This window comes from Sinocyclocheilus grahami, unplaced genomic scaffold, assembly GCF_001515645.1.
Source record: "Sinocyclocheilus grahami isolate Dianchi unplaced genomic scaffold, SAMN03320097.WGS_v1.1 scaffold162.1, whole genome shotgun sequence".
NCBI classification, from domain to species: Eukaryota; Metazoa; Chordata; class Actinopteri; order Cypriniformes; family Cyprinidae; genus Sinocyclocheilus; species Sinocyclocheilus grahami.
In genome coordinates, this window is record NW_015505341.1 from 168,633 (window position 1) to 196,504 (window position 27,872).

The 27,872-nt window shown below is 37.2% G+C and overlaps 1 protein-coding gene across 1 annotated transcript in view; it reads right to left on the reverse strand.

Moving 5' to 3' along the window:
* The window catches only part of LOC107593005 (insulin-like growth factor 2 mRNA-binding protein 2), a 66,387-nt gene extending 40,294 nt beyond the window's left edge, over window positions 1-26,093 (reverse strand). Inside the window, exons 1-2 of the mRNA XM_016282589.1 lie at window positions 26,045-26,093; window positions 25,205-25,349 (exon numbers count right to left, since the gene is read on the reverse strand). Coding sequence (XP_016138075.1) covers window positions 25,205-25,349; window positions 26,045-26,093 — 194 coding nt within the window. The remainder of the gene's footprint in view (window positions 1-25,204; window positions 25,350-26,044) is intronic.
* Between the last annotated feature and the right edge of the window lie 1,779 nt (window positions 26,094-27,872).

The following is a 27,872-nucleotide window of genomic DNA, read 5'->3' on the forward strand; positions in this document are numbered from 1 at the left end:
AAACTACTTTGTTTGGTCTTCCAAAAGAGGACGATATCCGAGGGAATACATCAACTTAGTGCTGTGGATCGCCGGCACATTTTATGGAGGACTGTTTACTGATCCTGGGAGAATAAAGTTAGACTAAAATCCCGGCAGTTCTGACTCACAGTCTGTAAGTACGTTTTCATTTAAAGGATTTGCCACTGATGATTCAAACGTGAGTTTTGGGCAGTGTAGAATAGCACTTGTAGTTTGTAATTTCTCTGATCACAAATGCAGACAGGGTTTTATGTTTACGCGGCACGATGCAATGCAACGCGTAAAAAGACAGTATAAGTCATTATAATCAGTAATTATGTCCCCACTGGATGCAACAAATGCCTCGTTTGTAATGGGTTTTAATGTTTTTGTCCCGTCGCTCCGTCCGGTCAAGGCATCACAGTATGGTGAGGGGCGTAACATTTCTGTCTCACGCTTGAGGTATTCGGCCAATCACAACGCACTGGATAGCTGGCCAATCACAGCACACCTCGCTTTTTCAGACTGATGAGCTTTGTAAAAATTTACGCGTTTCAAAAAGGCGGGGCATAGAGGAGAAACAATAATGTACAGTATGTGGAAAATAATGTTTTTTTAACTTTAAACCGCATAAACAAATTTCATTACAGCAAATACACAAAATAATGTTATTTTTAGCAGCATCATATGACCCCTTTAAGAGTCAGTGGAAGGTTGAGCAGAATGGCAATCCCAGAAGTGTTCAAGCATCTAGCTATTCTTCCCAACAATAGTCATCTGTGTAGACTATTAATGGGTCATATTCACAATATGTCAGGTCATTGTGGTAGGAGCAAACTGCTTACTAAACTCCATAAAAAGATACTAGATTACCAGTGGTAATGCTACTGACAGAAAAGTCATCAGAGATTGCCTATTCTGTAGACGTTGGCACGGATTTGCAATTGAACAAAAGATGGCACACTTACCCCTGAATCGAATTACAAAATCGATTTGCCACCTTTCAGTCACGTTGGAATCAATTACTTTGGTCCCATTGAGGTAAAGAGGGGGAGAGCTCATGTCAAAAGATATGGAGTAATATTTACCTGCTTTAATAGTAGAGCTGTTCATCTCGAAATGACCTATTAGCTGAACACAGATTCCTGTATTTGTGCTCTCAGAAGATTTATGTGTAGAAGGGTTCAAGTTAAAGAGATAATTTCGGATAATGGAACCAACTTCATTGGGGCAGAGCGAGAACTGAGAGAGGCACTTGCTGACATCAACCAAAACAAAATACTGAAGGCACTGCTGAGAGAGAATGTGAAGTGGACTTTTAATCCTCCTTTAGGTTCTCATCATGGAGGGGTATGGAAACGAATAATTCGAATTCTCCAAAATATCCTATATTCCGTCCTGTGACAGCAGACCCTTGATGATGAGAGTCTACAGACTGCTTTATGTGAAATAGAAGCCATACTCAACAATTGTCCAATTACTACAGTTTAAGAGGATGCTAAAGATCCAGAAGCCATTACCCATAAGAGTTCAACGTGGGATTCACAAAACGCTTGCTCTTGAAAGATGGCTCAGAACCCAGTTTATTTGGACCAACTGGCTCCACTGAATCACAACCTGTAAGTATGATAAATAATAGATGTTTATATTTTCTATTGAGCGTTCAAAATACAGAACTATGGCAATGGGAGTATCGTTTCTGATATTCATTGTATGCGTTAAACCTATCACAACAAACTGGGCCATCTGACCAGTCAGAGCAGAGTAGGCTCACGGAAAGGAGGGGTTTAGAAAGACTGAATCTTAGAATTGCTTCGAACGAATAATTTGAGAATCGTTGTAAAATTACATGATATTAAATGTATATTTTGAGAAAACAAAAGCGTTTTTTGACCTTGCATGCATGTAAACCTATTGTAGGAGACTCCCAAAACAATATTATGAACCTTAAAAATGGCAAAATTGGGGCACTTTAATCAATATTCATTTTGAGAACTAATATTAATTCTCAAATCCCAAGAATCAATCTCTTAAGTCTATGCTGTTGATGTGTGAGCAAAACTTAACAAAAATTATTTGTAGCAAGGCTGCCATCCATTAATCACAATAAGCTTTGTGCTTTGTTACTTCTGATATGAAACAAAATCTCAGCTCTGAGATCTCTTTCAGATTCTGTAAATTTTTTCATTAAATTCAAACAATAAATGTTTAGATGATTTCTAATGTGGTGTGACAGACCACTGTAGCCGCCTCAGTTCAAGCGACAATCTCTTCTTCTTTACTACTAGATAAAGCACAAAATAAACATGACTGAACATTTGAAGGTATCTTGAAAGAAACAGTAAAACTTAATGAAAGGCATAATTTCTTATGTAATCGCTCAATCAGTGTTTCAACCACGAACAGAAATCAATGTCACAAAATAGAGCCTGACCGATATATCGTTTAGCCGATATTATCGGCGATATGAGCCTGTTGCCGATATATCGGTATCTGCGAATATGCCGGCAATATGAATTTTTTTTTACAGAACATTTAACGCAGATTAAATGCTTCTGAATGGTGTAATTAAATAAATTGTTAAATACCCTGCCTCCACTACATAGGCTTATGTTTGTCACATCGTTATAAGTGTTTGATCACCACATTTGAGTTATCATTGCAAAAAATGTATTTATGTATATATATTCTGTTTATGTAGGCTATATACTGTATTCTATATACAGTACCAGTCAAAAGTTTGGACACACGAATGGGAAGTGTGTCCAAACTTTTGACTATACTGTACTATAATATAGCCTACACATAAATAATATCGGCCGATATATCGGTATCTGTCTTTTTTTTACTCCCTAATATCGGTATCGGCCCCCAAAAAACCCATATCGGTCGGGCTCTATCACATAAAGCTACATTTATCTCAGGAAAACCATTCAATATCTATGGATCAATAGTAAGCTAGAAAAAAAAACAACTATACTTTGATAAATATATTTTTTATTACATATTCCAGTGTTTCCCATATATTGATTTATTTGTGGATCTTTGTGTATCTTCAGGAAATTTTGGATGTCATTTTCATTTCATTTTGCATGTAATGTCTGATAAAATAGCGTTTGTGAGCGGAGCGCTGCTTTGTGTACAGCGTTACCGGGGAAACCTCTATTTCTCCCACTCTAAGCGCCTCCTGCTGGCAGAGAATGAATTTGCATATATATGCCGTACATATGTACACATAAATGATGTACACTGCGATGATTAACACGCGCAAGCTAGGCAGAGTTTCTATTTATAACACGTGTTTAAAGGGTTGCGCAATGTAGCCAATCACAGACATAGCTGTTGATTTCTGGAACGCAATGGCCAACCAGAGGTGATTAAGTTAGAATCCACTCACCGCAGTGCTGAAATTGCATGCTCAAGAATGGTCTCATTTTAACACAAGAAGTGTAGACATTGTGAAAGATTCATTGTGCATATGTTTATTGTGTTATAACAGAGCTTTATGAGATCGCGGTGAACTGAGATGTCAGCTTTTAGTAATAAAGGAAGCGCTGCTCACATTCTGCCATGCATGGAGCAGCCCATGCTTGCTTTTCTGTTAAAAATAACAGTGGTTTGTGAATGTTGATGCTTAGCCTAAATAACGAATATTTTATCAGGAGCATTTATGCTGGGATGTTGTGGATCTTAGGAGATGTTACAGAACCATTTAAATGTAAATTTCTTTGATGTGCTGAAAAAAAAATCTAAATAGATTACTTTTATGCGGGCTTTTGCGGGCGGGATCGGGACAAGAAATGAATGTCGCGGACGGGAGCGGGCCAAGATAAGAAAATCCATCCCGCGCAGGTCTCTAGTGCAGAACTGACACCAGGCGGCAGCTCACAAGCCACAGACGGTCAATGGTCCATGTCTGTCCTATATGTCCCACAGTGTGGCCTCAAACAGACTCAAAAAAAGAAGAGTTAAGTTAGCAGTTTCTGGAACGTTAGCTCCCTCCTCAGAAGCATGAAATGCAGTCCCACTTCAAATGTCTTACACTTGGTCTGTGAGTCTATGCAGACCCTTTAAAAAGATTCACATTCCTGGCATTAATCATTTTAGCTGCTCATGAACTTTAAAAGCCACAATGGGTTTCTCTCACTCTCAGGAATCCCATGATAAAGAAGCATCTATGCTTGCAAAAGTGCTGGTTTTCTTGAGAATTTTGCAGATTCATAGAGTATTTTGGAAAAGATGGGAAGAATGTGGACATTAAGTTCTTGAGTTCTTTCTGAAGACTGGTCATGATGCCAATCACAATTAATTTATTCTATAGACAGCCATAGTTTTATGTTTCTTTTCAGGTTTACACACTACCAATAAAAAGTTTGGGGTCAAGATTTTTTTTTTTAAAGAAATTCATACTTTTATTCAGCAAGAATGCAATAAATTGAGCCAAAGTGACAGTGAAGACATTTATAATGTTATGGAATATGGTGGTCTATTTAAAACAGTTATTATGAATTTTATATTCATCAAATAATCCTGATTTAAAATAAATAAGTAAATAAATAAATAAAAAGCATTGGGGTTTACACAACTGTATTCAACACCGATAATGATCAGATACATTATAAATACCCTGCCTCCACTACATAGGCTTATGTTTGTCACATCGTTATAAGTGTTTGATCACCACATTTGAGTTATCATTGCAAAAAATGTATTTATGTATATATATTCTGTTTATGTAGGCTATATACTGTATTCTATATACAGTACCAGTCAAAAGTTTGGACACACGAATGGGAAGTGTGTCCAAACTTTTGACTATACTGTACTATAATATAGCCTACACATAAATAATATCGGCCGATATATCGGTATCTGTCTTTTTTTTACTCCCTAATATCGGTATCGGCCCCCAAAAAACCCATATCGGTCGGGCTCTATCACATAAAGCTACATTTATCTCAGGAAAACCATTCAATATCTATGGATCAATAGTAAGCTAGAAAAAAAAACAACTATACTTTGATAAATATATTTTTTATTACATATTCCAGTGTTTCCCATATATTGATTTATTTGTGGATCTTTGTGTATCTTCAGGAAATTTTGGATGTCATTTTCATTTCATTTTGCATGTAATGTCTGATAAAATAGCGTTTGTGAGCGGAGCGCTGCTTTGTGTACAGCGTTACCGGGGAAACCTCTATTTCTCCCACTCTAAGCGCCTCCTGCTGGCAGAGAATGAATTTGCATATATATGCCGTACATATGTACACATAAATGATGTACACTGCGATGATTAACACGCGCAAGCTAGGCAGAGTTTCTATTTATAACACGTGTTTAAAGGGTTGCGCAATGTAGCCAATCACAGACATAGCTGTTGATTTCTGGAACGCAATGGCCAACCAGAGGTGATTAAGTTAGAATCCACTCACCGCAGTGCTGAAATTGCATGCTCAAGAATGGTCTCATTTTAACACAAGAAGTGTAGACATTGTGAAAGATTCATTGTGCATATGTTTATTGTGTTATAACAGAGCTTTATGAGATCGCGGTGAACTGAGATGTCAGCTTTTAGTAATAAAGGAAGCGCTGCTCACATTCTGCCATGCATGGAGCAGCCCATGCTTGCTTTTCTGTTAAAAATAACAGTGGTTTGTGAATGTTGATGCTTAGCCTAAATAACGAATATTTTATCAGGAGCATTTATGCTGGGATGTTGTGGATCTTAGGAGATGTTACAGAACCATTTAAATGTAAATTTCTTTGATGTGCTGAAAAAAAAATCTAAATAGATTACTTTTATGCGGGCTTTTGCGGGCGGGATCGGGACAAGAAATGAATGTCGCGGACGGGAGCGGGCCAAGATAAGAAAATCCATCCCGCGCAGGTCTCTAGTGCAGAACTGACACCAGGCGGCAGCTCACAAGCCACAGACGGTCAATGGTCCATGTCTGTCCTATATGTCCCACAGTGTGGCCTCAAACAGACTCAAAAAAAGAAGAGTTAAGTTAGCAGTTTCTGGAACGTTAGCTCCCTCCTCAGAAGCATGAAATGCAGTCCCACTTCAAATGTCTTACACTTGGTCTGTGAGTCTATGCAGACCCTTTAAAAAGATTCACATTCCTGGCATTAATCATTTTAGCTGCTCATGAACTTTAAAAGCCACAATGGGTTTCTCTCACTCTCAGGAATCCCATGATAAAGAAGCATCTATGCTTGCAAAAGTGCTGGTTTTCTTGAGAATTTTGCAGATTCATAGAGTATTTTGGAAAAGATGGGAAGAATGTGGACATTAAGTTCTTGAGTTCTTTCTGAAGACTGGTCATGATGCCAATCACAATTAATTTATTCTATAGACAGCCATAGTTTTATGTTTCTTTTCAGGTTTACACACTACCAATAAAAAGTTTGGGGTCAAGATTTTTTTTTTTAAAGAAATTCATACTTTTATTCAGCAAGAATGCAATAAATTGAGCCAAAGTGACAGTGAAGACATTTATAATGTTATGGAATATGGTGGTCTATTTAAAACAGTTATTATGAATTTTATATTCATCAAATAATCCTGATTTAAAATAAATAAGTAAATAAATAAATAAAAAGCATTGGGGTTTACACAACTGTATTCAACACCGATAATGATCAGATACATTATAATATGTCTTGAGTATCAAATCAGCATATTAGAATGATTTCTGAAGGATCATGTGACACTGAAGACTGGAGTAATGACTGCTGAAAATTCAGCTTTGCCATCACAGGAATAAGTTACATTAAGTTACATAAAACATATTAAAATGGAACATTTTAAATTGTAATAGCATTTCACAATATTACTATTTTTATTGCATTTCTGATCAAATTAAACAGCTTAAGAACATGAGACTTTCAAAAACATAAAAAAAAAAAAATGTACCAACCCAAGACTTTTGAACGATAGTATAAATCTACCAGTAATTTAATGAGGAGTAGAAAGTAAATATTTTTCAGATTATATTTTACACAATTTATAAGATTTTTCAATTATTTTATATTTAAAGATGGGGCTCTGTGGCTTAAAAAAAAAAGTACTGAACGAGATGATAGTAACCCACATGATTTCTCCCTCACAAAAGTCAAGCACACAGAAACAACTAAAATTCTGCAGTAATACTATAATACTATTGGCATTCACAATGCAACCAACTGAGGTTAACACCTCAACCAGAGGGTCACTCTTCTTGTCAGATAAGTTGCACACATTTTTTGTCTGCCTTTAGATCAGCACAAATGACTTCCTCCCCACTGTTATAATGGACTGAGCTTTCAGTGTTTCCTGAAGTCACTACAGAACCTCTCACGACAGGAACTAAAACTTGGAACTGTCCAAGTGTCCCTGGAACTTTTCTAACAGCAACATAACAGGCACTTTTTAAATAAAAAAAACAAGATTATGCCACTGCATTTCAAGAATAAACTCAATGAGTATAAGTAAAGCAATGCATCTCTTTAATACGAAAAACAATTTACATTTTAATTTCTCAGATGAAAAAATTAACCAAAACTCACATTTAGATTTACCTCAGAGTTTAAGGAGACAATTAGAGGAGAGAGAAATCCTACCAAATAAACATTACAGAGAAAGGCAATGTTTTATACAACATGCTCAAATTACACCAAAAACAGTCAACATGATGAATGTGACAGGTGACACGTGACGTTCATCGACTGCCGAAACCTTCCTAACCATTCTGATCTATACTGCCCTCTATCCTGTGCCTTAGACATACCTACAAAATGACCTTAGGGGAACAACAATGCCATATACACCCTCTCCATTTCTCTCTCAGAGCGAAGGCTAATGAGAATGCAGTGTGTTCACCTGCCTGGCTGAGATCCTGCGTGAGGCAGATGCTCCTCGTGGGTAAATGGAGGCAACAGTTCTCTGACAGGCCCTCTGCTGCTGTCAATATTCACTCATTCAAAACAGCAGTCAGGAAGTCGTGCTCTTAGAAGCCACTCATGAATTCCTAAACTAAGGAGGAAAACTTTATGCAGCTGTTTAGGAATTTTTAGTACATGCTTAAAGTTTTGAGGAAGTAAAATAAGCTTATGTTAGAAATGGGGATTAATCATTAATCCCCAATTTTTTTTAACAATTAATCCAAGGTATCCATAAACTGGCATTTTACACTGTACATTCCTAAACCCTGTTTTTAAGCAACAGATAAACACTTTCTTTAATTCGATAATTTTACTCACGCTTTGTTTAATTACACCTATGGGTTGCATTTAATGTCGGTTTGACATGGGGTTGGGGTCTGGGCAAAAGGTTGGGAACCACTGGTCTAGTCGATGTATTTTAACGTCTCAAACCATTTATCATACTGTGGATTGATGATTTTCTGTTTCACATTGGATAGAGCACACCCTTTAAATTAGGGAAGTTCCGATCAGGTCTGATGCGATTTATTTAATCTGGCGATAATGATACTTGTATTTTCCTAGTGCTTGTTGCACACTTCAAGTACAATAAATTTATAAAGTTATTCAAATCAATCCAATTTATACAGGATGTGCACAGTTTCTCAGGGACAGGGGCTCAAATGTAAAAAAAAATGATATATGTTATTAATAAAAATAATAGCTACAATAATGATAGACACTGGTAAATGTAAACATATTACAATAGTAGACATTGTGATCAGACTGTGTGATCACAATTATGAATATGGGACTACTGATATAAATTCTTGTATTCTGTATAATAAGAAGAAGAATTGCAACAAAGAGGAAAAAAGGTTAAGGTAAGGTAAGGTTAGAATAAAGTTAGATAATGTAAGATAAGGTTAGAAGAAGCTTGCAGTGTCAGAATGCCAGTCCGTCAGTCAAGTCCGGATCAAGACACAACCCATTACAATGCATTAGATAGTCTGACAGCTGATTCATTTAAAAGTGTATCAAATTTGTTAAACACGGAAGCTCGAATGTGTGTGAGGCACTAGAACAGACCTCATTGTTTCTGCTTCTTACAGGAAATACTCTATTTTTTTTATAGATTAACTAAAACACTATTAGAAATGCACTCTTTCAAACAACTTCAGACACTCAGTCTCCCCTAACCATTCTCATCTCACCTGTTGAAAGTCCTCCCTGCAGGCACAACTGACAGTTAAAGTTGAAATAAATGAATATGATATGTAGCCAGTAACAGCTGATTAGGTTATCAGTGTATCTGTACAGTAAGTATCTGTTTACCCAGAAGGAAGATGCAGAAGTTATTAATATTAATACCAATAATACATCTCCCATAAAATGTATCTACATTAAACCACAGAAGAAGCAAGTCGGATTTCTGACATACTTGGGATTGCTACAGGCACTTTTAATATCCCTATAGTTACAATCTTAAATGTGTCTAATCTTTGCCGCTAACAGGGATGTAACGATTACCGGATTGTAGGGATGTAAAGATTAACTGCGAGCCGGTTGAAAGTCGATTCAAATATGTGACGATTCAAATCGGTTGAGATGCTAAACAAATCGCGATTCATTTAGGGGTAGGAGTTTATATGAATGCATGTCTGAGGGGAACTTACTGTCTTTAGAAAAGTTTAGATGGTATTTTTTCTTTTCATCTTGCCTCTGTATAATGCGTATTAAAGTTCATAAGTGCAGCGCTGCTTTGTTTACAGCGGAAACCAGGAAATGCTTTAAGCACCGCCTGCTTGCAGAGAGTGAATCTGCGTCTCATTCAGCTCGTCTGCTGTTTCATGCAGATATTTTTAGTTATAGTTTCACAAAACTGAAGTCAAGCCATTCTGTTTTTACTTCAAATGTCTAATCTATACAATCTAATTTAGATTAAAAACTGCTCATGTTGCATGTATGCAGCATCTTTGTTTGGATCAAGATTAAAATGCAGTGGTTGCCTCTCATTTTAAATGGAAAGAGCACAGACAAAGCCTTATTTTATTTATATGAATATATTTATTTGATTTGGGGCTTATTTTAAAATTTCAATTTAGTTTTGTTATTTACATTTACATTATATTTAAATTTTGTAATTTAGCAGATGCTTTTATCCAAAGCGATTTACAATTGAGGACAATAGAAGCAATCAAAACCAACAAAAGAACAGTAATATGCAAGTGCCATATTAGTATAGTATTATATTTCAATTTCACAAAGCATTTTATCCAAGCAATAATAAAAGGGCACATTTAATTTATAATTTGTCTTAGATCTCATTTTGTTAAAAAAAATGATAATAATCATGAATCGAATCGAACCGTGAATCGAATCGTGAGTTGAGTGAATCGTTACATCCCTACCGGTTTGACGATAAATCGTGATAAAATTCCTCACGGTTAGTAATACTGTTTCATCTTTTAAACCGTATTAGATTACCGCAATTTTAACAACTCACGATAAATAAATACTGTCCAGCATAAAGCACAGTTTTAAGTAACAGGCTCACGTGCGCACAGCAGCAGAGTAGTTTCGTTTTGAGTGAAAACAGGGCGGAAAAGCTGGGAGGTTTTAAAAGAGTGCTAAGGGAATTATACAAATTAATATATGAATGAATTAATTATATGAATGTACCTCTGAAGGTTCTGACTGTCTTCAGAAACGATTCGATGGCATTTTGTTTTCATCTTTGCTCCATGTAATACCTAAAGGAAGTGATCTTAATCACAATACTGCTTTGTCCTCGGAGGTTACGAGAAACAGCTGTAATTCAGCTTTTCCATTAGCGCCACCTGATGTCAGCGAGTGGATTTACAGAGACTTATATTTACATTCAGCCTGTGTGCAGTTTCTGGCTGGCCAAAAACGGACCGAATTTGCATGCCCTGTTGTAAATTGACCGGTTGATGAAAAACAAGCTTATGTGGATTCTACACATTTAAACAATTCAGATAAGTTATCTAGAATTATTTATGGAGCAGATAAAATACATATAATCATTTATTAATCAATTATCATTTGACTTTTATCTTTTCTTTATTAAAAGGCTGAAATGTGAGGTTTACCTTTTTATTAAACTTTTTCAAAGCTTTATTTGAACATTTACATTAGATATTTCAACATGCTATTAAACTGTTGTCAGTAGAGATCGATCGATGTATCGGTTTTGCCAATTAATCGGCACCGATAGTTGATTGCTGGAACTATCGGTTATCGAGCGGATTTAAATGCAGTCGACAGAAAATCCTGCCGCGCCACAGAGCACCATTCACATAGTTTTCCTTTAAATTACATTATATTGGTCCCGAATCGTTGTTAATGTACATAATGAATTGTGTATTGTGCATTTTCTGCAAAAAGTTTCTCTTTCTGTGGCTTGAATAAAGTCTGTGTGCTTCATTTATAGAGCTGTAATATAGGTCGCGCTTTCTCTTTCCGTTTGCTCCGTTTTTTAAACACCGAACTTCAAACTCATTCATGCCAAATTGTTCATTCTTGGAAGTAAACTTGTGTCCGTTTGGTGATTAAATAAACTGTTTTAGACCGCTGCTCGAGTTGAACGCGATGCGTCCGGAGTGTGTGTGATACCGGTGAGTTCTCCTAGACTCAGCGCTGCGCTTTTATTTTGATTAGATAATCATCAAGTGTTCAAGAATAGAAGCAGTTAAAGTGTGAGAGTATACATACAATATCCATATGTATATAATTTTAATGCTAAAGCCTTTGTGTATATATTTAAAGATGTGCATCTTTAAGCATGACAGTTGAAATGAAAAAATATGAGTCCATTTGTAGCATTAAGATTAATGAAAGCTGTGTAAGTATTGTTCTTTGTTAGAATGTGTTAATTTCAACATTTACTATTATTTTAATTTTTTTTACTACTAGTATGGTTCAGTACTGTTTTTGTTAATAAAGCACTATTTTAGTTTTTGTTCAGTATCAATTTTAAAACAATCGGTTAATTAATCGGTATTGGCCAGTGTGGTCCAACCTAGCTATCGGTATCGGCAAAATCCACTATCGGTCGACCTCTAGTTGTCAGTCAAGTTGTCATTTAAAATCCGAACATCATTGGTAATGTTATTGTTTTATTGATTATGCAAACAAAAAGTAATTTTATTTGTTGTTTGTTGATTTTTAAATATAAAACTTGGTGAAGTCATTTATGTGTCGGTACTTTTTTTAACATCTCCAGCACATTTTAACAATACCGTGATAATACTGAGAACCGTGATAATTTTGGTCACTATAACCGTGATAAGAAATGTTCATACCGTTACATCCCTAGCCGCTAATACAACTGAAGTGGTTAAAAACTGGAAAAATACATCAAATGCAAACATAGAAGATAAACATTTCAGTCCAATTCACAGACACTCTTGCTACAGTTTTACAGTTTACATATAAGATTATGTTGTTAACTACCATTTTCGACACAGTGCTCACTGCTGCAGGCGTAACTACCACTGGAGCAGCTGCACTGCAGCTCAATTACACACTCACACACAGACGCACAGATCAACCAGCAGCACCCTGAGCAAGCACCACCCAGTCACAGCCCCGCTCACTGACTGGCACAGCCAATCAGAGAGCACCACACTCTCATCCAATGAGATGTGGCAAGAGAACGGTCAAGTGAATGTTCCCAGTCCTTAAAAAATGCACATCTTAACTAAAACATTTTACTCACAATTTTTCAATTATGTTTCATCTAAATTAATTGTAATTTCATATAAATTACCATTGTTCACAGAAAAGAAAAGAATAATTTACAGAGTGCCTTCTTCAAAAGTCCCAAAAAACAATCAATAGAAAGGATCAATAAAAGAAAATGTTACGATCCAGAACCGCGAAACTCCTATCGCTTGTGTTGCCACAACATTAAGGTAAGTTAATCAGAAAATAATCCACATTGAGAGTCGAATACATGATGCCAAACCGAACCATTTTCACACCGAACACAAAGACATTTTGAAGAATTTTGGTCTTTGTGTTTCACAGAAGAAAGAAATCCTACAGGTTTGGAATAACCAGCCACTATTTCACATACACTCTATACTGTATTTAAAATTAGCCAGTGTTCATTTGAGAAAATCTAATTCCCAGTGCACAACTTACCAGATTTCTGAATGCTCTGTTGGTTAAAGTGTTCACTTTCTTATTAGTAATGTTTTGAACAATATCTTTATTTGTACTATAACACTAGTACTATAACAGAATTACAAAATCAAGAAGTTTTTATATGAAGTATAAATATAGATTTGATCAAGTTCAAATTATTTTTTACTTTTATATATTATTACTATTTACTAATTACTTCTAGGACTAGTAAATAGTAAAATAAATATGATAAATAAATATAAATTTCTTTGCAGAAATCGTTATGCATGTATTATTTAATACCTTTAAATTAAATAGCGTGATATCTTATATTGGTCATTGGCTACCTTGCTCTCTGATCAAAAAATCCACATCACTCTACAATAGCACTGTAGAAATGTACAAGAAATCCAGCATGGAGCCAGGAAAGCAAGACAGAAATTACTACAGCATCCTGCTTCATAACAGCACACTGTACCCTGCAGGTACACTGTGTTCACTGTTTGCTTAAATGTTCAGCTGAAGAGATCACAGGATTTGGACGCGGGCATTGTTAGTGCACTGATGCATTAAGTAGTCAACATGCTGGCAGTTTGGTTTCAAAGCATGGTGCAGAGTTGTTGTTGGGTAAATAAAGGTAAAGTCTGCCAGCTGTTTCCAGTACTGCTCCATTTTATGGGTCAGTCACACACACTAAAAACCCCTGGCAACACGAATCTGCAAGTATTTATCAGTTATTTGTGCTTTCATCTTCCCCGGGTAACAGTGATCTGTTTGTTCTCCTATTTGAGAAATACCTGCTCTAAATAGCAGCCCCATTAGAGAAACACAAAGAGTACTTCCAGTAAGGAGCTTGTCCACTTTGCTCAAGGATATTAATGGTTGAGACAGCAAGAGAGGAAGGAGTGTTTACATGAGGCATTCTCACTGTTTACACCTGGTCACTTCATGTGTTTTCTCTGATCGGATAGCTATCGGATTTGTTAAAACGGTTCCATTTACACTTGGCCACATAAATGTGTCTCTGCAAAATGGAAAAAAATCAGTTCTTCAATTTCCGCGCTATATATGCAATTTTAACTGAGTTTACGTCAATGAAAGCAACAGATATGCACCATATTTGTTTCATCATCAGCTAATTTCAAGGTCAAAGACCACACAACAGGAGAGAGAGAGCGGCATCAGCACTGGAAAGATAAGTTAAAATTTAATGAAGATGATTGTGTGTTGAGCGTCTGCGACTTACTTTCAGTTTTATTTGTGGCAGTTTGCGCGTCATCTTGTTGAAGAGATACTCAACTCATCTGTGGCGATGTGTGTTGCATTAATGCTGTCATATCTGGCGATGACATGTCATATAGCCTATAACACGCTCGCACACATTTATTATTTTAACACTTTGGGAGGAATATAATTTACATATATTATACATATTACAAATATTTACATATTTCAACAACCAGATTAATTTACACTTGTCCAGTTTCTTGTGAAGTGGTTTGAGCGATCGGATTTAAGTCTCAAAAAAGTTTCGGAGGGCATTTACACCTGGTCTTTTCACGATCGAATAAATATCAGATCAGAGAAAACACATGAAGTGACCAGGAGTAAACAGGCACTAAAACAGCTAATAGAGTTGTCCCCAAACAGCTTGAATAACACGAGTTGACGAAAGTCTAGAGAGCATCTATTATTTTTCTATCTATATTAAAGCTCTAAATTAATTAAAATGTTTTAGTTGAACTAATTACACAATGTGCCTGTTAATATGCCTGTCAAATTAATACAATAAATATCATATAATATTTGCTGAGAAAAGCCTCCAAATGAACATCATTTAACAGTAATATTACATTATTGTCAAAGACAAAGTCAGTATGAAAAGTCTCTTTAGAAGTCAATACATTGTTTATTTCCATCCCTGCTGAATACGACAAACACATTAAACAAGCATAAGCTGGTCAGACCTGTCTATTGGCTCACTGTAAAACTGAACTGTGAAATTAATTAAATGAAATTGAGTTCATTTTACTCAAATAATAATAATGAAAGTTCATTGGATTTAATTGAAATAAGTTCTGTGAACTCAAAATGTCATTGTAGTAAACTGAACTTAAAATTATTGAGTTTTCTAGTTCCCAGCATGACTACAAGGAAAATAAATGGTTGAAATTAAGTGTTATTTTGTGTGTTGTTGCACAAGATTAAGATAGGGAGACTTAAAGGGTTAGTTCACCCAAAAATAAAAATTAGCCCACAAATTACTCACCCTCAAGTCATTCTAGGTGTATATGACTTTCTTCTTTCAGACGAATCCAGTCGGAGTTATATTAAAAATTGTCTTTGATCTTTCAAGCTGTTCATGGCACTCAGCAGGTGTTGCATGCATCAGTCCAAAAGAAGTTCAATAAAAAGCGCCCGTCCATAAAAATAAAAATAAAGCGTCTCACACGGGTCAGGGGGGTGAACAAAGGCCTTCTGTAGCGAATCGATGCGTTTTTGTAAGAAAAATATCCCCATTCAAAACGTAACAATAATAATCACTTTAATGTAGCTTGCGCTCACTGTTGTACACGGAAGCAGCTCCGGGCGGATTACGTATGAGGTCGGCTTTGCGCATATGCCGCTCAGAAGTGACGCACATGGAAGCGCAGGGGAGAGATCAAAACAAAACAACGGTCACTTATTAGAAGTACAAAACGAGGATTTGTAAAGAAGAATGGCGGAGGATTTCGATATAAGCCAAGAGGAGACTGGTTTTCCTTTGCTAAAGTAAGGAAACTTTGCTTCCTTTGCTCCTGTAAACAAACGTTGGTTTTCACAAGACTCACCAGCGCATGCGCAGCACTGACCTCATACGTCATCTGCCCGGAACTGCTTCCGTGTAGGACTGTTGGCGCAAGCTACATTAAAGTGATTATTACGTTTACGATTCACTACAGAAGGCCTTTCTTCACCCCCCGGAGCCGTGTGAGACTTTTTTTTTATTATGGACGAGCACTTTTTATTGAACTTCTTTTGGACTGATGCATGCAACACCCGCTGAGTGCCATGAAACAGCTTGAAAGATCAAAGACTATTTTTAATATAACTCTAACTGGATTCGTCTGAAAGAAGAAAATCATATACACCTAGGATGACTTTAAGTTAGTAGTACATTGTGTTATGTTAGGATTTACAGAGGTTTCTATGTTGGTTTTGTAGTGTTACCATTGTGAAGAGTAGAGACTGTGGTTAGGTTGAGGATGACAACAACATTTTAACACAGCATATACTGCATGTTGTTTGACTACTCACATGCAAGTGTATAGTGAGAGTCTTTTTGATAACTAGTGTGCTGTTGCTAACTAAAACTTGTCTATAAAGATCTGAGTGAATGTGACATTTATGTAAGTAAGCTGTATATAATTATCATTGTGTTGAGTGGGGTGGGACTGAGAGCCATTGAAGTGAGGCTTGGCGGCTCCCACGGCTCTCAGCCCAACCCCACTTGACAAAAATGTTAAGCTCTACTAACCAAAAAAAAATTAGTTTGTTTACTCAAATGTTTTGAGATAATAAGATTTAGAGTGGTTTTGGGCAGGCTGGGAGACCAGCTATCTAACCAGCTAAAAAAAAAAAAAAAACGCTTTAACTATCAAAAAGATGGTACTTCAAGCGTCAATTGCTCTGATTATAAGAACTGCATCAATAAACATGTTAAATTACCTACCCTACACTTTCAGAAAAAAGCAAAAACTGTCACTGGAGCGGTACCCTTAGTAACAAAAGCTAAAGGTTACATCTTTATACTTTATTTGCCCCTAAATGGTACATATTAGTACATAAAGCAGAAAATAGATGGCGCACCGCACCGCACAGCAGTCTTCAGCACGCAGGTTTCACTCTCCCTCTAGCCGTCGTCCCTGTGCGATGTGACGCTATGCTCAATATTCCGCTCTATGAACGTGCGTTCCACTCATGCAGCGCTCATGCTCACCATAAAAGCAAAGTCAGCTCAAATAAAGAGCAGAAAGGAAATTTCTATGTAGTATACTTGTTCCTGTTTGTAATCGCGCTACTGTGCTGTAACATGGCAACGCTGGTAAAATTACGCTACCCTCTCTTTCACTGATCTGCTCCCCGCTATGCTCCGTTCACATGCTCTGATAATAATAACTTTGTAGGACTATACATTATTTGAATAGTCAAAAAAAAAAAAAACTTATTTCTGATTCTGTTGCTTAGAACTGAATAAAAATAATATATTGTTATTTAATATGAATATATTTTCTGTCCAATTTTATTGTGTTATTTTCAATAAATGTGTGGTTATTTTATTGGCTTGTATTTTGTAAAATTCCGTATCATTAAAATTGAGTTAAATTAAAAAGTCTTACAACATTTCTTTAAATTATTAATAAAATAATAAATTATTATTACAAAGCATTTTCGGTTTCGGTTTTCAGCCAGGTGCATCCAGAATTTTGTTTCGGTGCATCCCTACTCTTCAGTACTCATCCAGCAAAAGGTAGCCTTGAATCAAGCACATCTGTGGAAAATCCTAAATCACTTCCTATTATAGTTTACATTAATGTGACTTCATGTAACGAGTAACAACATGTAAAATGAGATTGATTTACCTCATGTAATGAGTTATCCAGTGCCTTATTGCTTACAAGATGCATTCATTGTTCTGCAGGATGATGTATGTTTCATTGGGTTTGTTAGGAGTATAAATAATACTGAGAAACATGCATCACCGTGATGGGCAGTGAAACAACAAAATAATCTTATGCAACTCAGAACTGCAACACATTTAATGAATTATATACCACATTTATACTTTTCACATCTGTCTTCTAGAACAAAATCATCTGACTCTGATGCTTCTAAGAGCAAATATATTGACAAAATGCACAATGACAAAAATCATAAATGTTGAGTATTTTCCCTGATTGTGTAATTGTCATTTTCAATTTTGATTATTAGTATTTACATTAAATAATGTGATAACAGACATTTCTGTGATTGTTCAAAGCTCCACTGCTGATAAAACACATACACACACACACACTGCTAACAGGAATTATTGATGCAGAACTAAATGATATACATGCAGTCAAGGCTTTATTCAATTTATAATTAATTGAATTATTTATTTTATTATTTGTGACCCTGGACCACAAAACCAGTCTTAAGTGTAAATTTTTCGAAATTGAGATTTATACATCATCCTAAAGTAGGGCTGTGCGATTAATTGAAATCGAATCGAAATCGCGATTTGAGACCTAAAGTAGGGCTGTGCGATTAATTGAAATCGAATCGAAATCGCGATTTGAGACTTTGCGATTTCCTAATCGCAAAGCCTGCAATGTGGACGCGATATAACTCTGTTCCAGAGCATATGCATGACTGCCAGCCTTGAGTTGCAGTCTTACTTGCCCTGGGCAAGAGTGAGCGCACCTCCGTTCTCCCCAATCAGCACTGCTCTAGCCAACTGCGTAAACACCCACCATTAAAAAAAAAAACACGGAACACGGGATGGGAGAGAGACAGAGTGGGATTATGGTGTTTACTGGGTCAGATCGATAGTTAGGCAAATTAAAACTAAAGAAAATCGTATGCAACTTAAGCTTCGAAATGACAGACAACGAATAAAAAAGGTAATTTGCAAGAGCTGCGTCACAGCGCATATCAAAAGCTCCCTTATCGGTTCTGTTTTCAGTACTGGAGAATAAAAGATACATTCTTAGATGTTTTTGTTAGTACGTGAACGTTATCTTACACATTTTATCTCCCCAACAGATTAATTTGAAATAAGTTTATGATGCATGTTGGCCATTCCCAATTCAGAAGAGCGCACACACAGCCTGTGTCTGTGAATGCTTCTCATACTCGCTCCTCTCTGCCCCACGCGGCGCGAATCCCGCGTCACGGACGAGCCGTTCACACTTGCCGCACTCACGCAGCCTGCCTCGTAATGCTGGTTTATACTCGCACCTGGCTCGCAAGTCTCTAACTTAATTTCACAGAAACAAATATTTTCTGTGAAATTAAGTTAATTCTGTAAAAGTAGTTATACCATTATAATCTTGCCTGCTGAAGAAAAGAAAAAGAAAAAAAAAGAAAAAAAACAATAGAACCCCTCCCAAAACACAATAAAAAAATGTTATGTATTTCAGGGTTATAATGGGAATTGTTTTGGTTTTAATGTAAACTATAATGGCGTCTATTTGATGGATTGTATTGGTGGTATGTAATCTGGCAGATGGCAACCAATAGAACAACAGTAATTCCTATTGGAATAATGCCCAAAACAAAAAGGAATTTTGTAATGGTATAATGGAAACTATAAGAATTTCTGTGATGGTTTCTATTGTTTTTTTCAGCAGGGTAGTGATACCCATACTGTGCTGCACATTATTGACAATATTGAGCTGAAGCTTGACTTTGCAAATTTAAAAATCACAAATCAAATCGCAATATCTGTCAAAAAAATAAAATCGCAATTTGATATTTCCCAAATTGCATAGCCCTATCCTGAATAAATAAGCTTTCCATTGATGTATGGTTTGTTAGAATAGGACAATATTTGGCCGAGATACAACTATTTGAAAATCTGGAATCTGAGGGTGCAAAAAAAAATCAAAATATTGAGAAAATCGCCTATAAAGTTTTTTTGTGAATAAAGTTTTAATATATTTACAGTAGGAAATTTGCTAAATATCTTCATGGTAACATGATCTTTACTTAATATCCTAACGATTTTTGGCATAAAAGAAAAAGCGATAATTTTGACCCATACAATGTATTTTTGGCTATTGCTACAAATATTCCCCAGCGACTTAAGACTGTTTTTTTTGCTCCAGGGTCATATTTGTCGAAAGGCCAACAGCAGAGGAGCAGAACTAAACTGAGCAGCTGAGAACATCAACAATATTTTAATAAGACATGCAAAAACAACAAGGAAGTTGTAGAGGACATTTTAAAATGTTAGTGTTGACAAAACAGGGATGTGTGAGAGAGACTGCAGCTCATCTGAAACCCAGTTGGCACAGTCAACGGGCTGATGATAGCATGAACTGCCCTTGGCAGGCCTGTGGTTTTTCTGAGCCTGCTCTGGCGCACAGAGACCAGTTTCTCCACTCCATAAAGTGACATCCATCACAATCCACCTGTGCACAGAGAGTTACAGGCCTTCGAATTCAATCAAATAAATCTCTCTGAGTACTATATCTAACAGTTCGACAGTCTGCGAAAGGAAGGCTGTGTCCTGTGTCATGAGATGTTACAGAAAAGACCTAGCTCCACAACGAACACGTACTCCAGTGTTTACAATGCAAAGCTCTACCTAGCCTATGGAAATAAAAGCTGTAAAAATAGCTCATTAAGACTGCAACACTGTTATGATGAAAGAACTACCAGCACATTAACATATGCCTGCCTACATTTATTTATGAACAGCAATTGACCCTTCGCTACGCTCCGCTCCCTTGAGTTACAACAAGCTTTGAAGAACGACTCATAGCACTGAATCTGAGATTTCTATGAAAAGTGTTATGTTCAGCAAAACGTGCTCATTAACCGTGCACTGTCACCTTTTAATAAACAAAGTATCAGCTTTAAAATTCTGCCAAATTCATAATGAAATTCAAACAATAAATACCATTTTGACGCATATAAATGTGGCATGAGCGATCGCTTTAGCACCTCAGTTCAAGCGGCACTTGAACCCATCATATCTTTCTCTTTACTACTATAGTACCAAATACACATGAATGGACATCAAAAGGAATATTATAAGATTCAAAACCATTTGGCGTCCATAAAATCATTAGTCCGCTAGAAAAAATAACTATAAAGAGGAGCATTTTGCTAAATATATACGCTATATTGCATATTCAAATTTTCCCTTAATCTGTTGTCTACATGATAAGAAAGAATGCAAGGAGCTAAAGATAAAATTCAACACCTCCTATATAACTGCATGTTATGAATGAAGAAAAACAGACTGGATGTGTGCAAGACATATGACAACATTTATAGGATGCATTGAGGAGGAGCCCAAACTACACTCAATGGCAAGTGATGCTGACATAGTTATAGGCCGTGATATTGGCACAGATCCTGTGTAATAAACAGTTTGTGACTGTATACAGTTCTCAAGTTGGAAAAGATGTTTAGATCCTACTTTAAGTGAACCTTAGTTCCCAGCACATCTACAAGATGGATTAAAATGCTGATATAGTTGAGACAAAAAAGGCATGACGGTATGACTGAAATGTTAGGGTGTTAAAAAATAATTGAATAAATAAATAAAACATGTTTATTCTGTGGCACTTAAAAAAAATACTTTGTTGCCTAATTTTGTTTTTCTTATAGGAGCCCATGGATTTTTTTTTTTGGTCTGGAGCCCTGCTTACAGTCACACATTTACAGGAAACCTCAAACAAATGTTTTACTATCAGATAAACAAGACGTGATAGAATATAGGTGGCAAATATTGCATTTATTTCTAAATACGCTTTCAGTAAAAGTTTGAAAGACAAACCACTCACTCACCATGGTCATTTTCATAGCACTGAAACTCAGTGCTAACTGAAGTCATTTCATATCCTAGCAACATGTCTGTTAGTGAACAATATCGCCGAGACAGTTAGCACCATTTGCACCCTCAAAAGAGAGAAAGACAGACTTCAAATGACGGAACAGATGGGTCAAATAAACGTTAATGTCTTTTTAGATTTGAGTTTCAACAAATTTACTTCTTCAGTCTGTCCACAAGGCCACCACACAAGTCCACATACTATTTTTTCCTCAGGGGATTGAGTCAATAACATGACCCAATACATTCTGAATGAATCACTTAATGAACTTAGCAGCAGAGCCACAAGTCAGTACAGGAGAATTTGATCAAGGTCAAGGTTTGTGGATACCATTTTGGTTCCTTATCATGTTCATCTAAAACATTCAATGGCTCAGGTGTTGTGTAATGTGACAGAGATCAAACTAATAGTGCTTTTCCACTGCGTGGTATGACTCGGCTTGGCACAGCTCAGTATGGCACAGCACGGCTCGGCTCGGCATGCATTTCCACTGCAGTTTAGTACCGTTTTAGAGTGGGCGGGATTATTCACAAGTCGTTATAGTTGAGCCGCCTCTACTGCCGTGACTCCTGAAAAACTTTTTCATTCTGCATCACCCCATCAAGCTCTCGCTGGATCCGCTCCTCGGCTATCAACGAGAGGAATGTCTGTACTTCCTCAACAGACAGCGAAACAGCCATTTTTGATTGTTAAAAAAGGTATGCTCGTTCAAAACGGTTGCATTCGATCCTTCGCTGGCTGTGCTGATTTAAATCTAGCGGTTCTGTTGTGTTTGTATCGCAAGTTCAGTGATGCAGGTAGTGACGACTTTCTCCGGCCAATCCATGATCAGCAGAGTTTACACGTCACGTTTTGGTAACGGTACGGTTCACTCGGAACCCCAAACGAGGTGGTACTAAAAAAAAGTACCAGGTACTGTACCCAGTGAAAAAAAACCCAAAAGTGAACCGTACCATGCAGTGGAAAAGCGCCATAAGTTAAGTTTAAGGAACTGGCATCATACGACAACAAAATACGGTGAATTCATTTATTTGAATGAATGACCAGCAATGGTCATAAAAATATTTCTGCTCACCAGATTGAAAAAAAAAAAAAAAAAAAAAAATGTAAGAAACAATCAATAATAACCATTTTCTCTGCAATATTATCATGCGCTTTTGGTGAACATTTTTTGTTTACATCAAGGATATTGTTTAGTGATCGCCTGAATGTCTGTTGCAGAAAAATATAAGTGCGGAAATGCAGTGGCATTCTACATTAACATAGCCAGACCAAAAAATTTAGACCACAACCTTATATCGCATTTACAGTTATTTTATTTATTATTGTTGTAGTTTATACTCACAAAAATAATAAAATTACAATTATTAACATACATTGACAGTATTATAAAAAAAAATATTACTTAAGTTCCAATTGTTTTATAGATGTAGTTATTGTAGCTGGAAAAAATAATAATAATAAATTATATATATATATATATATATATTAAATAACCATGTGATAACACCTATATTTGTATAATCCATTTAAATTTATTTAAAATGTAAATTATTTTTTTTAGTTGATCAGATTTAATGAATTAATTTGTTTATTTATTTTTACGAATGAGTGTAGCATTTAAAAACTATTATATGGTGATTTGGTGCTCAAGAAACATGTCTTATTATTATCAATGTTGAAAACAGTTAAATGCTGCTTGATATTTTTGTGGAACCCACTATATATTTTTTCAGGATTTCAGAATGAATAGAAAGATCAATTTAATTGTCAAATGAATAAATTTCATTCTCAAAAAACTGACCCTAAACTTTAAAACTGTAGTGTAACATAGGATAAAAACAAGACTCAAACACAAAAACTAACTTTATAAAATGGAAAATTCTGATTAAAAATTCTGATTGGATGAGTCGCAGTTTAAGCTGTTGAAAATTATCCAATTCTCACACCTGGGTCAACACACCAGAAGAATTCTATATTAATGAAACAAGTTTCTGATTTTGCTCATCAAATTAAAATGGTTTCCTGTTGTTGCAAACACCCCATAATAACAAGTTATTCCTCATTTTGACTTGTTTGGGACGCATCCTTCGTTATTGTTGCAATACATGTTTCCAAATGTAAATAAGCAGTCCTGCCCACTCGCAGACGCACAAACACAGCTACCTACAAACGTTATATAACACAGTCTTTACCATGCTCGATATTTACCACCAGCATGTGTCACCCTACGTCTAGCATGCTTGACAAAGACACAAGCTCTTTAAGCACAGGCTCTTTTTGCTCTGCTCAAAAGCCTCATATCAACCATTAGAAATCTACTGATCACACATATATTTTGGTAGACATAATTTGGGCCCATTCCACATAATTTGGCAAAATTTGGATAAATAAATCAAAAGTAAGGCTGTATACATAACCTAATCGCAGTATGGTTCTAGAGCCTGTGAATATTAAACCGCAAAAAGACTGCTATTGAAATATGACGTCTGCATGCTCTGTATGTCTCTCTATGTGAATGAGAAGCACAGTTTCATCTACACATACTCAAGAACACATGACGCTCGTGGTGTTTTCAGTGTCTGATGTCTCAATATACACTGTAAAAAAAAAGTATTTGTTTTAAAATAATACGATTATTGGAGTACCATTAAAACATTTATAACAAAAAATTTAAGGAACAAATCACACAAATTTTAATCCATGTTTTAATTTAAACTGTAAAGTTCTGTTGAGCAGCAATTTTGTTTTCCAAAAAATATAAGGAATTGCTACATTTGATTACATTTTAAAAGATTAATTAAATCGTTTAATTGATATGCATTCATTGTATTACCACCATTTGTGATTAAAAAAAAACAAACATTGTATGCAATCATAAAACAGAAAATCCTGAAAATAAAAAAAATACATAAAACATTTCATAGGGCACTGTTATTATTACATTTGTATAAATTAATACATTGTTATACTTTTATGAATTCGATTGATTAGACATTCTTTTTAGTTATTAAAATTCAATTAAACCATTAAAACAGAATCCAGAAAAATTAACAGAAAACACAGAATTTGGGAAAAAATAAAACAGATTTCATAGGGCCCAACATAGTCAATGAAAAGGTAGTGGAGATGATGAGCCTGTTTAAATTAGAACATTTAGGCCTGGTTTCACAGACAGGGTTTAGACTAAGCCCAAGTAATTTTTCATAAACATGCCTTTGAAAACACATTACTGGTGTGCATCTTGAGACAAAACAAAGGCACTGATATATTTTAAGATCAGTCAGTGCAAGTTTCTTTCAGTTGACACAGCTCAGACTTTTCCAAGATTTTAGTCTGGGACTAGGCTTAAGCCTTGTCTGTGAAACCGGGGGTTAGAGTAGAACATTTTTGTCTAAGAATGAAATTGTACTCATTCTCCAGTTTTGTTTTGTTTCCAATGATTGCAAACGGCCTCTCGCTAGCATGATTATTTCAAGGAGTTCTTTCTCTGTGCCTAGCCTGCAGAGTCTGTGTTGAACAGGCTAAATATTTATCAGGGAGAGTTTCATTCAACGTACTCATTGACCGATTCCCACAATGAAGGCTGAGGCAGAGGCGTTTCAGTCAGCAAGAGGGTGACAAAGACACACTGTCCAAAAATGGTGTAACTGAAAGACGTGGCTGTCATGGTGTTGTCGTCGAACTGCACCCACAACAGACTACCTATGAGTACACCACAGGGCATAGAACAGACTTAAGGCCGATTTATACTTCTGCGTCGGACCTACGCCGTAGCTTACGCATAGACGCACACCCATACGCCGTAGCCTGACGTGCACCTCTCCAAAAATCTAACAGCGCGTCAATTCTACGTAGATCGCAAGCGCTGTGATTGGTCTGCAAGAACCCCTCCCTCCATATGTACTTGAGTTTTGTGTGCGTTTATGTGCACTTTAATATATTTTAATGTTACACCTTCTTATATAAAATAAAACAAAGCTAAGAACAAGTGTCTTATTTATTATACTACGTAGCATTATACATCAGTAGTTGTCCGCAACAAACAATGTTGATCTGCCGTGGTACAAGTCCTTGTGCAGATTGAAAGAATACCATCATCTCTTGTTCCGTTGTTGTCTCCTTTTTGTAGTTTTAAATAATGATTTAATGATTTGATATATATTTGCCGCCGTCACGGCTATAATGCTTCTCCGACGAGCCGCTTCTTCTTCGGCTTTTGCCGTGGTACTGCGGGTTACACCAGCAACATGCCCGTGGACACTGCTGACTAGCGGTTTGCATGCGTACTGCACGTTGACGCGGACAATGACACAGAAGTATAAATGAGCCTTTAGGCTTACTAATGCTTTTATATATATGTCACCAGCACATAGTGTAGCAGGTAGACTGTTCATCACCTCTGAAACACAGCCCTCCGCCAGTGACTCTCAGAGCCAATGCAGACATGCTAACCAAGAGCCCAGTTGACAACAGCTAATGATTACCCCAACAAGACTCAATGAGAATTTAACCATCAACAGCGGTCTGACCAAATAGCACTTTTCATTTGTTAGTGAACAAAATGTTGACATCAATTGACTGGTACAGAATGTGAGGTTGTATGGTGACCCCAGACATTTGATGGTGAATTTTGTTGCAACCTTTCTAACAATAAACTGCTGATTTGTGCCAAGAGCAGACTTATTATTAGTGCTGGGTGGTATACCGGTTCATACCGAATACCGGTGTTTATTTTTGTTATGATATGAATTTTTTAAATACCGCAATACCAGTGTATGTCGCTTAAACAACGTTCGGAACGCAACACTGTTTGAAAGGGGTCCCTTTTCACTGTTGCACTGTGGTGAGGGAACAGCTGTATGTGTTACTAAGCGTGAAAGTTCCGAAACTGAAGCTGTAGAACTAATAGAACGTGAAGACACAGAAGAACGTCTTGGTTACGTATGTAACCCTCGTTCCCTGAAGGAGGGAACGGAGACGTCACGTCGGAGGACCGACGAAATTGGGATCTCGCTTAGAGGGACCAATCTGCTTCGAGTGTAAACTAAACGAGCCAATGCACATTGGCATGCGATTATTGCATCCAGCTGCTGCTGATCACAGCGTGAGTATAAGTAGGCAGCAGGTGCAGCGCATATTCAGGTTTTCGCTGAGGAGCCGAGCCGGTGACCCGGCCGCTCAGCGGTGGTACAGGAGCTGTGGCGACGGGACGTGACGTCTCCGTTCCCTCCTTCAGGGAACGAGGGTTACATACGTAACCGAGACGTTCCCTTTCAGTCGGTCACTCTCGACGTCACGTCGGAGGACCGACGAAATTGGGATCCTACCAAAGGGCCACAGCTACTGCCCCTTCCAGTGTCCTGTGGAAGCCACCTGCGCCCCTATTTTTTGGCGTAGGCCAGGGCTTCTTCACAAGAGGACCAGCTACTGCTGCAATGGCACTACCCAATGAGTAAGACTGGATAACACTAGGAAAACGTACCCGTTCTACTTGGAACAGGGGCGTTACGGAAGCTCGAACCTTCCCGAAGGAGGTTTCGGAAGCAATACACATATGAACATCCCTTAGGTGCATATGGAAGAATGGAGGTGATTGAACCCTCTTGGAATGGCAGAAGTCTGCCGGGGAAACACGGGCTCAAGACTATACCGTGGACTTTACACATATGAGATCCACTTAGGTCTTACATATGGAACCCAGCCTTCTACCGGTTCTCGAGGATTCAGCGAGTGAAGGCCTGGCGCCGGACGCTCCGCCACGTCTGGCTGCCGAGGGGACGGAGGAACTCAACAGGGTCTACTGTATGGACTCTCTGGAGTGATTTTGCAAGCCGACCCGAAGCCGGGGCCTCTCAGTGCTTCTACCCGTTTGAGGTGAGAACACAGGAGGATACCGGCTCCACACGAAGGCTATAGAATCTAGCGAATGTGTTAGGGGTCGCCCAGCCCGCAGCCCTACAAATATCTGTCAGCGAGGCGCCACGAGCCAGCGCCCAGGAGGATGCTAGCCATTATTTCTGGATCCGATCCAGGCATTGTTACGGTCCCGGAGGAGAGCAACGCAGCCGAATCTTCCTCTCCAGAAAGCTCTGGCTCACCCTCCGATGCTGCAATCGACATCCGATCGTCGGGGGGAGCCTCGGAAGAAACAGGTGGTACCGACCGGAAGGGTCCAGCCTGCTCTTCCTGAGAGCTCCGCTGGTTTCGAAGTGCCGGCGGGCTTGG